We start from the raw sequence: 16004 nt of genomic DNA on the forward strand, positions 1-16004 counted from the left end.
CGCAAGAGGGCAACCAAGGGCCTGATCATGACTTGGCCGTTAGCCCTACCGCCGAACTCCCCGGCACTAATAGCGCCGGATCACGAGTTCGGCGGTAAAGTAATTCCCCATTGAGCCCATTCGGGAATGCCCCATTCCCCATTGGGCTCAATGGGGAATTTTCACGCTGTTACCGCCGACGGATTTCCCGCTGGCTGTAATAGCGCAAATTTTCAGCGGATTTCCCCCCAGCCCAGAGCTGGGGCGAAATTTGCCAAAGCCCCGATTCGGCGGACCCTTAAATCCGGCGGTATTAGTGCTACCACCGGATTTAAGGGTTACCGCCGAAGTCGTGATAAAGGGTGAGCTTTAATCTACACTCTTTCATGTGCAGCTGAGCAATATCTTGTCGGAACACTGGATGTGGAGCTCTTCAGCAGCAGTCCCACTTCCAGCAGTTACAAAGTGCAATTCCAATATGGCAGTCAGTGCTAATCAAAGTTTGTGCTTTGGCTTTGCACAGAGAGGTGTGGAGAAAGAGAGGAGGCAGGGAAGCTGCAGGCAGTCACATCCTAACCAGTCGAATTTCAAAACTGATAAGACTGAATCCCTGGGTGTTGTTGAATAAGGGCAGTCCCCAGGGGCAGAGCCAGCTGGCTATACAATGAGGAGGTTGGGAGAAGAGCTCAGTCAGAGGAGAGGAGGTGGGAAACATCAGCAGAGGGGCAAAGGAGTGTGCAATAGAAGAGGTTGTAAGAGGAGTTGGAGGCGAGGGCTATCGTTGTGGAGGTTGAAATAGAGAACTAGAGGGAGGTGAGAAAAGAGTCTATAAACCATAAAACTGGAGGGGTGTGAGTGGAGGAGGGCAGTCTACAAGCTTATGGCAAAGTGTCACGGAGGTAGAAGTTAGAAAGGAGAGGAGAGAGCAGGAAGAATAGGAATGTTCCCATTAGGCGCAAGACCATTTCACCCCATTGAGGAGGTAGAAAAGGATTGGATAATGGAGGCTAGAGCCAGGACTCTAAAACAGAGAGGTAGAGAAGGCACCAAGACCCAACCTGTAGAGAAGCTCAGCTGACCGGTCTATTTGTGGAAGTTCTGGAACTTATTCAGGTATTTGATAGCCCTACCTCCTGCCATTGTCAAGGCCCAATGTGCAAGCAGAGATGGGGCCAGAGTCGAGAAGGAGAGGACCGGGATCCACAGAACAAAGAGACACAGACGAATTGTGGGGACATTCAAACCCTCAAGACTGCGAATGGCCGAGAAGCGTCGACACATACCATATTGAAGGATAACAGACCCAGCGACTTGTTGCGTAAACTTGATGCAAAGCCATCTTGTTGATTGTAACAGCCTTTTGTCCAAGAAAACAAAACTGCTGATTCCAAGTATAAGTTAACTCAACAGAAGTTACCCGGCAGGTCTGGGAAGTGGTTTCAAGCATTTTTTATTTTGTCCGAAGTTTGTAACTAACCATTATACATTTTTATCTAGCCTCTCTCTCTTGTCCTTCTGGATTGAGCCGATTCGGCTCTGTGACATTTAGCAAGTACGGGTTTTAGTATTGCACCACGTGCATTAGTTTAAAAATGTATTATTCTCTCAAGAATGCACGTTTACTTTATTTTAGAGAACAAAAAAACTACACTTTTCTTCTGCCTAATGAAGGTCTCATGCTACCTATTGAAACTATGAAGTATTGTCTGAGAAAGCCTTCCTCTGTGAGATCAAAAGCAAGAGCCCAAGTCAAATGTAGAATTGCTGCAGTTCCTGATGGCATCCAGCACTGCATTAAGCAGCATATCACTCCCTCTTCTGATTGGGTAATGGTTATACATTTGTATTATTATTGTTTGCATTTAAAACATTGAAACCTTTGTATCATGCCAGAAGTATGAATCCTGTGTTAAGAAAATGTCATACATGCGTTTTAAAAATCTCTCCTGTCAATAATAAAGACACATGTCAGCAGGGTAGGCGCTCATCTGCTTGGGGTATTCCCTCTTTCACCCAAAGATGTTAAACACCTGTTGAAGACAAGTCAGACCTCTTCGTCGAGAAAAATAAATACCGAAACAATTGGCAGTGGTTGCTCTACTACTTTCAGGTTGAATCATTTTGCAATTGATTATACTCACACAAGATCTCGGATCAAGTCATTTGTGATGAGCCGGATTGTCTCCGGTTTATAGCGGGATGGTGCTGATGCCACTTTCCGGGTGGCAGGATCCTGGAACTGAACCTCCACCGAGCATTCATCTTTGGGTTGCTGTCATTGAATAATGAAGAACATGGTTATATGTGTGTGGTCTAAGAGACAGAATGAAACAACATCAAGATCAAAAACTTGATTATTTCAGTGATTAACAAACAAATGCAGCTACAATGTCATCCGATGTGTCTACTCGTGAGTTCGAGTATATTTGACTCGATAGCAAAGGAACAATTACCATGTTCAGGATAGTGCAGTACACTTAATGAAGTAAAAACGTTGCAAAACAAATATTGACCACTAAAATTCAGTATGTTACCATTCATGCTGTACAGTTTTTGTTTGGAGGCAAGTGCGATGGTAGGGGAATGGGGATGCAACCGATTTTCGGTTTAGGGGAAAAGTGACAAATAGCTAATAATATCAGAAATTTCATGAGGGTGTACAACAGCTCGGTCTTCAACAGGAATTAGGATTCACGGTGAGCAAGGTCCAGATTAATTTAAACCAGTATTGTTTGACCTTTAATCCCAGCTAGAAGTTCTAATGTATCACTGTTCTGCAGTTGCTATTATAACTACTACTCAATATATGAAACTATCAGCTTTCAACATATGTGTATCATAATTTTGTTTTCTCCCAACATCAGTCTGGTTTTTGCCCCATCACCAACTTCCTAACCTTTGCTAAACACTCTTAACTGTCCTCTTATTATTATTATTCTAGGCAGTTCTTTTGCAGGGTACCTATACAAAGTTTAATAGATTGTATTAGTAATGAAATAATTGTGTTGTGTAGGAGTAATGCATTGGTACACAAAAAGAGAGATATGCATAAATATGGTGCACATTTAGGCAATGGGACGTATTAATATGAACAGAGGGTGCTTGCAGAAAGGTTTTGTACTTTGTTCAGGGGCCCAAGAGAGTAGAGGAGCAGGCCTAGGAACAGTCCAGTTTACTAAGAACCAGGGTGGATATTACAGTTTTGGCTGAGTGGTAGGTGAGGTGCGGGTAGATCTTCTTGATATTTAGAAGGTCATGCATCTAGATATCTGCAAGGTAGATCCCGGTCACAGTGGCAGTGATAAAGTCATTAAGATTAAGGGGGTAATTCACAAATTATTTGCGCTGAAAAAAACGGGATTTGTTTGCCATTCTGCCCGCAAATCCCCATTTGTTAAACAGGGATTTGCGGGCAGAATGGCACACAAATCCCATTTTTTTCGGCGCAAATAATCTGTGAATTACCCCCCAAGTCTACAGTTGAAGGGGACCCCAAGATTCAGAGCAATGCAAGAACTTGAGCCAGGTTTTCCTCTTACTTAACTTAATTGTGCCGATTCGCTCTCATTATGAGGTTCTTTTCTTCTATGCGTTTTGCCTTGAACTCTCACCCCACATCTTCACTCAGGGTTCTATAACTAGTTATTGTACATGGTGACAATGTATCCTTTTCACAAGCCACCATTGCTCACTTTTGACTGCATACAGACCATGGGAGATACTGTCTTCACATTCTCTTCTTCCTATTGTGAGGAGCCAGGAATGGGACACTGACACAGAGAACTCATGGTTTCAGCTATACCCTTTTATTGAAACAAAAAGGGGTTGGAAAATGCCTCTCTGTTCCTGCTCTAAGAGGTATTCCCCTCCCTAAAACAAACCTAAGGGTCTGTCCGATGTCAAGATGTCCAAAGCAAAATGTTATGTGTGACCAAAGTACTATTCTGCCCCTCACATTCTAAAAAATAACTCTAAGGTGAAAAGGGAAATGTCTTTGGCTTTGAGTAGTGTACAAATGTTCAAAAAGGAAATGTGTAACTCCAATACAAAAGTTCCAGAAGGGCGAAGTTCACAGTTCCGGGGGATGGTTATCTTCCCCTGGATTTCTCTTCACTCTACTTTATACTTTTAAGAATATTTGTTCTTTAAGTTTCTAATGATCAATAACACAACTGGTATGCAAAATCACTTGGCTGTTAGTCTGAATCTTGGTAGGATACCTGGTGTAGTCTCCTGCCAGGTTCCTTCTCCTCTTTAATATATATATCATCAACGTCTGACTATTCCAGATATACCTTTATAAGGACTACCTCATTTGATGCACTTCAACTTGAACTTGCCTTGTATACTCTCTTGCCAGGGCTTCCTTATATCAATACACTTGTAACTTGAATCTGCCTGGTACTCGTATTTGCACACTTGTACACTAGCAACTTGAATCTGCCTGGTATGCTCTCCTGCCAGGGCTTTTCTCATATGTGCACACTTGCAACTTGAACCTACCTGGTATACTCTCCTACCAGGGATTTTATCATATGTGCACACTTGCAACGTGCATTTGCCTCGTATACTCTGCTGCTAGGGCTTTTCTCATATTATAACACATTTGTGACTTGCATCTATCTGCCTGGTATACTCTCCTGCCAGGTCTTTTCTCATAGGTGCACACTTGCAACTTGTATTTGCCTGGTATACTCTCCTGCCAAGGCTTTTCTCATATGAATACTGTACACACTTGCAAACTTGACAGTCTCTTTTATTTGTTTTGGTCTGTCTCTAAGAAATATTGAATCTCCCGTTCTTTCTCATATGCTTCATTTACTTTTATTTGCCTTTGGGAGGATTGCCAAAATGCCCCAGTGTCCCCGCTTCCCTTGGGTGGACTCACTGGCTCTCTGTGACATGCGTTGCTTCTCCCATGGCAAGCCTGCAACGGCTCCTTAGCATCCCACTCCCTCTCTCTGGGTTCGCTGCCTCTGCTCCTTGGCTTCTAAGCCTGTTGCAGCTCCTGCTCGCCTGATCTGAATTTCTCTGTGCTCATGTAGCGTGAAGGCTGCCTTTCGGTACCTGTGAAAGCTGTGGAAACTTTCTTCCTCTTCTGGCGTCCTCACAGCCTACCATCTCCGGCAAGCCGGTTGGCTCCATGGACCTCGCACCGGCCCAGCAGTCCCTCGGTCGACACAGAGAGGAGAAGATTTCTCCACCCTACTTCTCTCTGTCAGATGGTTCAGCGGTTTAAATGTCCCACCATCAAGTATGCGCTTAGAACAACTAGAGTGCAGCTAGTGCTCTTGGCCTTCATTGATCTTCATTACTCGGCTCAGCTTCCTTGTTACAGTACTTTTGAATTGAGGGCAAGGGAAGTCAGTTCTTAATGACTTGTATGCAGAGTTTGGGAAAGTATTCTCAATAACCCTCATATGTGTGTGAAGGGAGTTATGACAATATGCCATTAAGGCATGGGGAATGGAGGGGGAATCCTTAAAACAAGAAGGGAGGATAACATGTCGCGTCCAATGATATTGTGTCACTCTCCTGAGGGTCCACCCCCATGTGATCCTCCCTCATATAGCCACCACCAGGGTCAGGATCAGGTAGCCGCTGCCATCCCCTGGCCATATGGGGAGAGGTCACCGCCAGGAAAGGAGTGATGACACCATCGGATTCATCACACTATGCTGAACAAAAAGGACATTATTTCTATAAATGTAATTCTGCTGAAACAGGCCGCGTTTACACTGTAGTGTAAAATACTCCATTGTTTGCCACGAGGTTTAAGCCTCTCCAAAATGGCCGCTCGCCATTTTTCCTTTTCCTCATTGCCGTGAACCACATCATCAGGCCCAGGTACTTGTCCCGATTGGTTGCCAGCCTTTATATTTCACCTGATCGCGAGCCGGTAGGCTCAAGCCGGCCCACGCATTAAGGCACCTCCCTGTCGTGAGCCTGTCCAGAGCCGTATGAGCCGTGTGCCAGGAATCACTCCCCCTCACTTATAACATCGCCTCTCCATTCCCTGGTCGTATTCATGTGAACATTCGGTAAGCCTTCGCTTCACAATTATTCTGACCTTACTCCTGCCGAATTTTCAGCCACATGTACACAGTGGCTCTTCTGTGACAACTCCCTTTTCCACTTCCAGCTACAAACTTTGCCCAAGCCGCGCTTTGCGTGACATTTTAATGTACCTTACAACTGACAGGTGCTAAGTGCCGAACGGCTGTCCTAGCTACTTGTAATTTAGCTTAGTTGGGCTTTACCCACTGTTAAACAAAGTAAACTAGCCTCAATTGCTATTTGGCGCCATGCCTTTGAACGCGCGGTTGTGCCTCAGATGTAACACCCGTTGATCAACCGGCATTTCGTTACTTGTATATGACTGACTGTGCCCACTTGATGCGTGCTTCCATTACCATTTATCGTTTGTAGTGTTGCTTGTTGTCTTAATTCTGCTGCATAACGCCTAATACAATTCTTTAACTGCATTGTAAATGTTGTTCCAAAACGATTTTGTATATGCTGCTTGTTGCCAAGCACTCAGGGGTTAAGGAGTGCTGCCCCCACCGTTGTGGGGGCGGGGCTATGATACGGCGGGAGGACGATGGAGAGAGGGGTTTTATGGGTAAGGCGCGCTAAGCGCCAGTTGGAGCTCCGTTTTGTAGAATAAAGAAGCAGCCTGCAATCTCCGGTGTGCGCGTCCTCCTTTACACGGCCTCTACGAGGCAACACTGGCGACGAGGATTCATTCCCGTGCACTCACGGAGTCCTCCTTGGCAGTCCGCCGTTCCTCCGTGGCTTTCCGCCACTCTCCGCGCCGCAAGCGCGTTCGAAGGCATCCGTATTGGCAGTCCGCCAATTTCTCGCCCTGAATGCCCCGGGCCTCCTCCTCCTACATCTCGACGTCCGACACGGGCGGGAGCCCTCCTCCTCCTCTCAGTACTCCCTCAACACCTCAAGAGGGTCGTCGGTGGATCCTGGGAGCCTGCCTGACCACCACAGTGTGACGAGTGCCGCAGCACAGCGCAGGGAAGCATTGGACATCTGCTGCGACCCCCCCCACATCGCAGGCCGGTGAGTTTGCCCAGGCCCCCTGAAACGCAATAAAGACACGCGGCGAAGTTGGAGTGGACACACCCCCTCCATAACATTCCACCTTTCAGACGGGCCAAGCTCCACCAGCCTACCCAAATCAGGCCAAATCAGGAGCAAGGTACATATTTTTCCGGCATCACGAGCACGCCGGCCTCCGCTTCAGGGTCCATTAGCTGCCACCTATATGTTGTACCAAATCAATCCTGTTGCCTCCCACATACTATTCTAACTGGATTTTAAGCCGCATTTCACATGTTGTACCAATTGTTTCTCGTTGCCTATTACGCGCTGGCCAAAACGCTTGTAGTTACCTTTCAAGCGTTGTGCCAATATGACTTTGCTGCCTTCAGTAATGTGATATTTTTAAACGATTTTGTGACCTCCCACGTACTATGCTACACGATTTTGGCTACATTCTACATGTTGTTGCATATCGAATTTAGATGCCTATCACATGCTGTGCCTTGTTATAATGTTTACAGCTGCCTTCTTCGGGCAGCTCTAAAATGCACTGTCATTTTGCCATCACAGCTTACCTAGCTATCACGTAATGCTGAATTGCTTACTTGCTAAAGCGACGTGGTTTAATAACCATCACTATAGTATTCAACATTTCTCTGCCCCCTCTATCTTATTGTGTCACCTTCTTGCCTTGCAGTTTTACTTTCTGCCATGGCCCTAACACATACGGAACATGTGCAATCACCCTCTCTGGGTCACGAATGGCCCCAGTAACTGTCTTATTGCCCCTTACCTCTACACCCGGTGCCTAGTTTAGACCTAGTAGAACCCCTCCACATTAGTGCAGCAACTACGCTAAAGAACAGCACGTTATTACCACACTACATCATCTCCACCACGCATCACGGCTGCTCACTATGCACCTGAACGACCAGCGCTATCCTCTCAGAGGTTACGCATACTCTTAGCCATACTAGCCTGGGCATCCACACACACTGCATACCCTCAGCTTCTCAGCTCCATTACACCAAACGCTGCCACTGGCATCATGACAAACCTTGCCAATAGAGTCACGTGGAATCAACCACCTCATCAGCTACCTCCCTCCTAAAGTCATACTGTGGGATGGTCTCAGTTAAGTGACACTTTACCCAGCGCTACATCTATATCCGCTAATCCCCATCTCAATTCAACCGCCTTATGTTTAGAACACTTCGCCAAGAAACCTACGCCCAATCAACCTTGTGCTCTGCACATAAGAAATATCAGACTGGGCTCTAGAACGCCCCATGCTACCACCCAAAGGCTGAAGCCTTGCTTCCTGTTCAAATCATATCTTCCTAGTCATAGCTATCTTGAACCCCCGCACATCACAGCACAACCCCAATCCTAACATCCTACCTCGTACTCACACTCCCATAGACACGATGATTAAGGGCGCCTTAATCAATGCTAGGTCCCTCCCTGCTCACGCACTGGACATTGCAGACCTTATCAAGACTCTAGACCTTGATTTTATCGCTATATCAGTGACTTGGCTCTATGCAGCCTCAGGGCCACTACTCTCCCTCGCCATACCCATGGACTACTCTATCACTGGATGTGACCGCAACACCTCGCAATCTAGAGGGGGCGGTGTAGCCTTCATTCATAAAAATTCCCTTGGCCTTAGAGCAATGCCTAGCCAAAAGATTCCCTCAGCTGAGTTACGCTTAGTCAAGCTTCCCAGCTCTCTGAATCAAACTGCCACCCTACATCTCATCTACAGACCACCTGGCCCTGCCACATCCTTTGTAGACAACATCACTTCCCTACTATTAGATCATTCGAAAACTAAATCTCAAATTATCCTATTACGGGACCTCAATTTGGGCTTCCAAGACCTGAACGACCCTATTGCGGCCGACCTTGCTAATACACTAACTGACCTGGGGTTCACTCAGCACATTCAAGAACCTACTCACATTAACGGGCGGACACTTTACTGGTTAGTCGATTCCAATTGTAACGCTAGCCTGCAGACTAACTCTCCCTGTGCCTGGTGAGACCACCATACCATCAACATTGAAGCTGCCCAATGCCCCAAACAGACTATTGCTCCGGCACTGCCTACTAGAAACGAAAGGGATATAACAAGTGACAAACTCCTCCCACTCATCCTTCCCACACTCGGTAAAGCATCTGCCTCCTGCTCTAACCCCTTGATTCTAGCAGATACTTAAAACCATGCCATGCTCACAGCCCTGAACTCAATCGCCCCAGTCAAACTTAGGAAATCTAAACCTCGTGCACATCTTAATTCATGGTTCACACCACAGTTGAGATTGTTACGTAAAGAAAAACGCAACGCAGAAGCCCGCTTGAAAAGTCATCCTTCAGACGCCCATAAAGATGGTCTCATCATAGCTTCCAGCAATTATACAGAGGCTATCTTCCAGGCTAAAAAAGATATTTTCAACAAACGTATCATACAAGTGGATTCTAACACCAAAGAATTGTTTAAGATTCTGAAGGAACTTGAATCACCTGCCACTCCCCCCGACTCCTGCATTAAAGACAGCAAATGGTGTTCGAACATACAGAAAGCACTCCTGGACAAAATTGCCACCCTCCAAACTAGAATTAAAACCAAGCAAAACTGTCTACAGACAGGCAAGCAACTGAACACCACCACGACTGCAATCACCCAGGCCTCTCCTAACATAAAACCCTTCAGCTTCCCTCCACTCACTATTGCTGAAGTTGAATGCATCATTAACAAAATTAAACCATCCAACAGTCAAGGTGACTCGTGCCCAGCCCCCATTATCAAGGAGGCCTCCCATGATATAGCCCCATTCATAACTGCATTTATAAACTCATCCTTCAAAACAGGTATAGTCCCGGACAACCTAAAGGACGCATGGGTCATCCCTCTGCTTAAAAAACCATCCCTTGATCCCAACCTACCTACCAACTATAGGCCCATTACCACGGTCCCAGTCTTGCTCAAAATATTGACGCTTACCTCCAGATTCAGGATTATCTGGAAGTTAACCTTCTTGGCCTAAGGCAATCCGGCTTCCGGCCTAGGCACGGGACGGAAACTGCCCTCATCGATCGCAAAACACAGATTGAGGTGCAGAAAGACAACAGGAAATTAGCTTTGCTATTATTACTTGATCTTTCAGCTGCCTTTGATTTGGTTAATCACCAAATCATTTGCCAGCACCTCATATCAGCCGCCCACTTTAAGGACTCAGCCACCTCCTGGATCAGAACTTTCTTAAGCAACAGATCCATGCGGGTGTTTTCTCTGCTAGCATCTGCTGAGCCTGCACCCATCCACTGTGGTGTACCCCAAGGTTCCTGTGTGTCACCAAAAACTGTATAACGTGTTCACCAAACCCCTGTTTGATGTTCTGACTATCTGGGTGTCTCATACACTAACTATGCCGACGACACCCAGATACTCATCCCCATAACGGGCGATTATGCAGTGGACACTAAATCCCTGAATGAAGTATACATGGTTATTGAGGCATGGATGGCACAACATGTGCTTTGTCTCAATGACAACAAGATGAAACTCTTCATTCTGGGTTCACACCAACGTCTGAATAAACTTGACCCTTCCTTCCAGTCGTTTATCATTGATGGCAATGTCATTAAGGTCTCTAAGGATATCAAAACCTTAGCAATTTACCTTGATTCGACACTATCATTGTGTAGACAACCCAATGCTGTCAGCTCAGCGTCGGCCTATACATGCAAGCTTATTACGGCCTGTAGACCATTCCTGACTACTCCTAATTGCACTATCTTGGCTAGAACACTCGTCATGTCCAAGATAGACTATTGTAGCACCCTTTACCTTGGGACTAGCCAATCTAACCTTAACAAACTCCAAGTCATTCAGAATAATGCCATTAGAGCAGCCTTAAACATACCTAGAAACCACCACATCTCTAACCACAGACGTAATCTACATTGGCTTCCTGTCAAGCACAGAATCTCTCTGAAAACACTTGCCCTGACTAACAAGTCCTTGTCCAACCAGGCTCCTATTTACTTAGCCAACCGTCTCACAGCCCACACTTCCTCTTGACCCATGAGAGCGGCCCAAGCCCATAGCCTATCCCTGCCTAGATTTAAACTTTAAAAAGCAGGCGGCGCTAGCGTCCCTGTCCTGGCCTCTAAGCTCTGGAATAACCTTCCGAATGCTATTAGATCTGAACCTTTCCTTCCATTCCTTTAAGAGCAAAACCAAAGGGTGGCTCCGAGCACAAAACACATAAGATATCGGACGATATACTACAGATACGGTCAATCTGCCACTAATCTCTCGTATCCTAATGTATAGCTCTTGTGCATATTACTCTCTGCTCATATCTCATGTATGCAGACAACTTATGTATATCCTTCTTGCCTGTACTTGCTTTATAATTTTATATTGTATATATTCTTGTCATACAGTAGCTCTACCCACATGCTGTCTGTAAGTTGGTAGAGCCACCTTATTTTTTCTTGTATGTAATCGTAACTTTGCCGCCTAAGATATGCACCCAGATGCCTTTGGGTCCGGCGTGCTATATAAATAAACAAAATACAAATACAAATGTTCTTCCGCCTCCGAAACATCGTTTGTCTTTGCCAGGTTTCACTGCTGAAGCCTGCCTCCGGCTCCAGCGTGTCTGGCAGGGCAGGAGGTGAGGGAGGTGCCTGAATCTCCCTGTGCTTAATCTCCTTGGTTACAGGAATGCAACCAAAAGTGATTGGCTGGCTGGCTGTCCCTGGAGGACAGACACCCTGCTGTGTGAGTGACAGCTAGGCTGCGAATGAATGGGAGGAACCTGCATAAAAGGTGAGGTCTTTTACTTGGAAGGCAGAGTCAACCACTTGGCGAAGGAATCTGCAGAAGAACTTGGAAGAGATACTTGCTGCAACTCCTCGACCATTGGTTTGCCTAGTGAAGGCGTGCTGCAGCTCAAAATTCACCTCGACTAGAGAAGCCATGCAAAGGACGACTTCTCCCCTTGGGTTAGTGGGACCAATCGACCCCAAGGCGAACTCATCTGGACATCCTCTCGGAGCTAGCTGTACTTCCATTGCTGCTGCAGGAACCAATTGCCAGGGAGAGGAACACCAGAATCGAGTGTCTCGTCTTTAAGTTGGACCCAAGCTACAGTTAGATCCTACGGACTCACATGAAACAGGACTGACCGAGCCTGAGCAACCGTAACAGAGTGCTGGACCACAGATGCGAAGAAAGTCCATAAGGTATCTGGGAACCGCAGTGGTGCTATTCGCGAGAAGCTGAAACCGCGAAGTGCCGCTGATCTGAAGTTTGCCCATTGATGCGGCCGACCTTCAAACCGTAGTGCAGGAGTCGCCAGATGTCCTCCCTCTTGTCCCCACAACTGAGGCCCAAGAACAAAAGGATCTACCATACTACAACTGGAACAGAAGCCAGCTGGAACCAATTTCTTCAGACCTAAGGTACTGTAAACTAAGGGGTACTTACCTTTTGTTGTTTAGCCTTGCTAGCTCTCAGTTGAGACTTGCATTGGTTACCTTTTGCAGAGTTGCTTGCAGCTTTGCCCCCACAAGCCTCCCAGCTTGTAGCCCTACACCGATTTTAATTTCTACAAAGATTACTAAAACACTGTGCAAAACATTTTACTTACCTTCAAGAAGTGCTTCAGCTCCCCTACACTTTGCTCAATTGACATTGGCTGTCCTGGCTCCCTGAAAGACTCTTCTTACCTCTGACTTTGTGCTTTTACTATACCTCAACAAAAGTCACACATTCTATAACTTGTGTAGCTGGGAAAGGGTTAATTTACTTTGCATTGGGGGTTCAAAAGTACTTAACTGCTTAAGAATATCTGTTAAACATTGTTTTACTCCCTCATCTTTTCCTTTTGACATCAAACTCAGTATTGCTCTAAATGTACCAGTGATATATTGATGTCCACAGTGTCATAGTTATTTAAGTCGCCTCAGGGTATAGTAAGTGTCTGTGTGCCATCCCAAACGGGTATCTACTGATTTTAAAGAAACCGAGAGTGTGTATTTTGAAATATATTTTTGTGTTACATATAATTGCTCCCTTCTAAAGAAGGCTTATTCAACTGACTGTTAATGTAATAAATAACTGTTTAATCAAGAAACCTTGAAAGGAAGTGTTTATTTGAATACCTATCACTGTGAATCTCTATGTCCTACAGCTCACATTCACCCATCTTGAGCTACACCTGGCTGCTCAGTCACTCTACCAACTTGTGTAGTACATGCTTATACCAAAGGTTGGGTTAACAATTGCCAAGATGACAAGGCTGGTGCAGTCTCCCACAGTGTACTGCATAAAATCCTGCCTAACAGCCTCTACATGGCTTGTTACCATGAACTTCTCTGTGCTTCTTTTGAAATATCCTCTTATTCTCGGAAGTGTTCAATGTTGACAATTACGTAGCTTTGCCTACCCACAACTCTCATCGCTTCCCTTTCTAGTTATCCAACATTCCAAAAACCTGTGCCCTCTTAATCTTTCCCGCCACCAAACACTCATTGTTACTCTTCTCTTGCCAGGCTTCTGCTCCTCATTCAGAATTGTTCTCTCCAACTACAACTTCTCCCCTTTGCAATCTAGTATTAATGTATGCATTGGTCCTCTTTTCAACATTCGTCTCTCTACTCATAGGCCTAGCCGCCTCAGGTCTCAAGCACAGCTTCCCTTTCAGGCTCATCGCAAAACATGGTTCCACTGTATAATTTTCAAGGTATCCAAAGTCTTGCTTCTAATTGGATTTCCTATGGAACATGCCTCACAATCCATTGCACTTCGCTTAGCAGGTGCGGCTGTCTGTCCCTTCACTGCAACGTACTAAATCCTGTTTCCAATCGCTCATCTCAAAGGTCCAAAAATCTGTAATGCACTTGCACCCCCTCTTTTGATCCAGTTTTGGTCAATCTTGCATTTAAAAATAGCCTCAATCACTTCTTTGCGATATAACCAACTGCTTACCTATTGTTGTCATTGTGCCTTAGATTACCATACTGTTTTAGAAGTTTTATGTGGAAGCGCCTATTAAAAGTGCATTATGAATAGAAAAACAAGAAATAAAAAAAACATTATCCACTATTAATATTATTGTGATGTAAAATCATCCCCTTCCTCGCTTTATAAAACATTGCTATTTAAAGTTAGTTTTCTGCTTTTTCAGAATGCCCTTGTTTGTTTAACACAGCATTTGCTAACTGTATTACAGTATCTGCCTTTCAGATTTCTATCAACTGTAATCATCTTGAGTTGCTTGACAACTGCTGCATCTGGGCCTTAATCTCGAACAACCAGCGTATGATTTGACGCATGGTTTGGTCACATGTGCGACGATGATGAGATCGACCAGATCTCTGGCTTAACCCTCTATCCACTCCTTTTACTACCTGTACCAATTTACCCACACAGATGAATAATATCATGAGAACTAACAGTGAAACTAGATCTTGGAAAACTCAGGTCATGATGTAACTTTTCTGTTGTTCAATCTTGACTTCAACTATGTCAACCCACGTGACGTGTGGTCAATTTGCGTTACCTCAATTCTAACCAGATGGCAGTCCTACAAGCCTTGGCCTCTGCCAAAATCCACTAGTGTCTTCAATCCAAGAAAGTTGCACATTTGGTTATTATGGAAATAACAAACTCAATAACGTGAATGCTCTTGGAAAAAAAACAGTGGCAGTCTTAATGTCCTGAGGTAAAATCTATATATAAATCACAGCTATTTTTATTATTATTATTAGCTGACTGTCTCCAAAAAATGTTTTGTTTTTGGGAAAAACAGTTTAGAATACGTCCAATATTCAAATCTGGGCTTTCAAAGATCACTGGATGACTAACAAAACTCTTAGCTCTTTCAAAAGCAATTCTTGATCACCCCTTCAGAGATGGGGGGTCAGGTGTGCAGCTGTCAGCATTTCTAGAAAACAGTGTTCATAATCAGGCAATCTTGCTCTGTTGTGCTAAATAGGGGCCCCTATTTATGAGTTTTGCTCTAAAGACAGATAAGGGCACCTATCTGAGATATAAATCTGCACAAATGTTAGAAAGATAATGTTATTCTGAAGTCTTGTAGTCCTGGATGCAAACCATAAACCACACCAGTTACTGTTGTAACTACCATTGTTGCCATTTATGCAACCCTTCCATCTAAAGCACAGCGTTAAAATGGATTTTCAGAATCAGCCCCGTTACAGATTCTGGGAGGCCGCCCTATTCTGGGGAACAGCTAATGACACTAATGGTTAGCCAAATTCTATCTGAGTAGTGTGACTGAGCAGCCAGGCCTTGAGTTAGGAAGTGTGAGAGTGGCGAAATGTTCACTTAAGCACACACAGATCACTCATTACAATACAAGTTAGACAGACTGTAAAAAAATACAGTTATTTTTTTAGGCCTTAGGCAAACACTTAGCAATGAAAAACCACAGCCAAGTAACACACTAAAACATTCACTACTACTTTATACAGATTTATTTTGGTATGGTCTGCTAAGAGCACTAACACTTTACTTTCAGAATACTGTAGGAAGGTAAATCAAGCGCATTTACTATTATCATTATTAATTATTATTATTATTAAAGGAGCAGCCATCAGTTAGAGATAAATAATAAATAAAGAAGTTAGAAACACCATACAGAACCTTAGAATATAAGATCATACACCTTAGAAATGCCTTCCCTAGCTAGAAAAGGGAGGGGCCTAGTGCCCTAGACCATTGGGTCTCAATGTAGTTCTCTTTAGAAGGCTAAGAGTCTTTCAAGAGTCTGAACAAAAGTTGACAAAGCCGACAAACAGTTTGCAAGGGTCTCAAAGTTAGAAAACCATTGAAGAAAAGTAATTAGCATAACTTCTCCCAATCCATCCACCTCAGGGGGAGCATAGGGGAGGATTCCTGACCAGAAATCTACCGATTACAGTCAAGCAAG

At 44.7% G+C, this 16004-nt stretch overlaps 1 protein-coding gene across 1 annotated transcript in view; it reads right to left on the minus strand.

The window, feature by feature from the left end:
• CFAP45 (cilia and flagella associated protein 45) overlaps positions 1-16004 on the minus strand; it is a 368333-nt gene that overhangs the window by 297186 nt on the left and 55143 nt on the right. Inside the window, exon 3 of the mRNA XM_069604692.1 lies at positions 2121-2251. Coding sequence (XP_069460793.1) covers positions 2121-2251 — 131 coding nt within the window. The remainder of the gene's footprint in view (positions 1-2120; positions 2252-16004) is intronic.

Source organism: Ambystoma mexicanum, chromosome 1p, assembly GCF_040938575.1.
Source record: "Ambystoma mexicanum isolate Mex_15411 chromosome 1p, UKY_AmexF1_1, whole genome shotgun sequence".
Taxonomy (NCBI): domain Eukaryota; kingdom Metazoa; phylum Chordata; class Amphibia; order Caudata; family Ambystomatidae; genus Ambystoma; species Ambystoma mexicanum.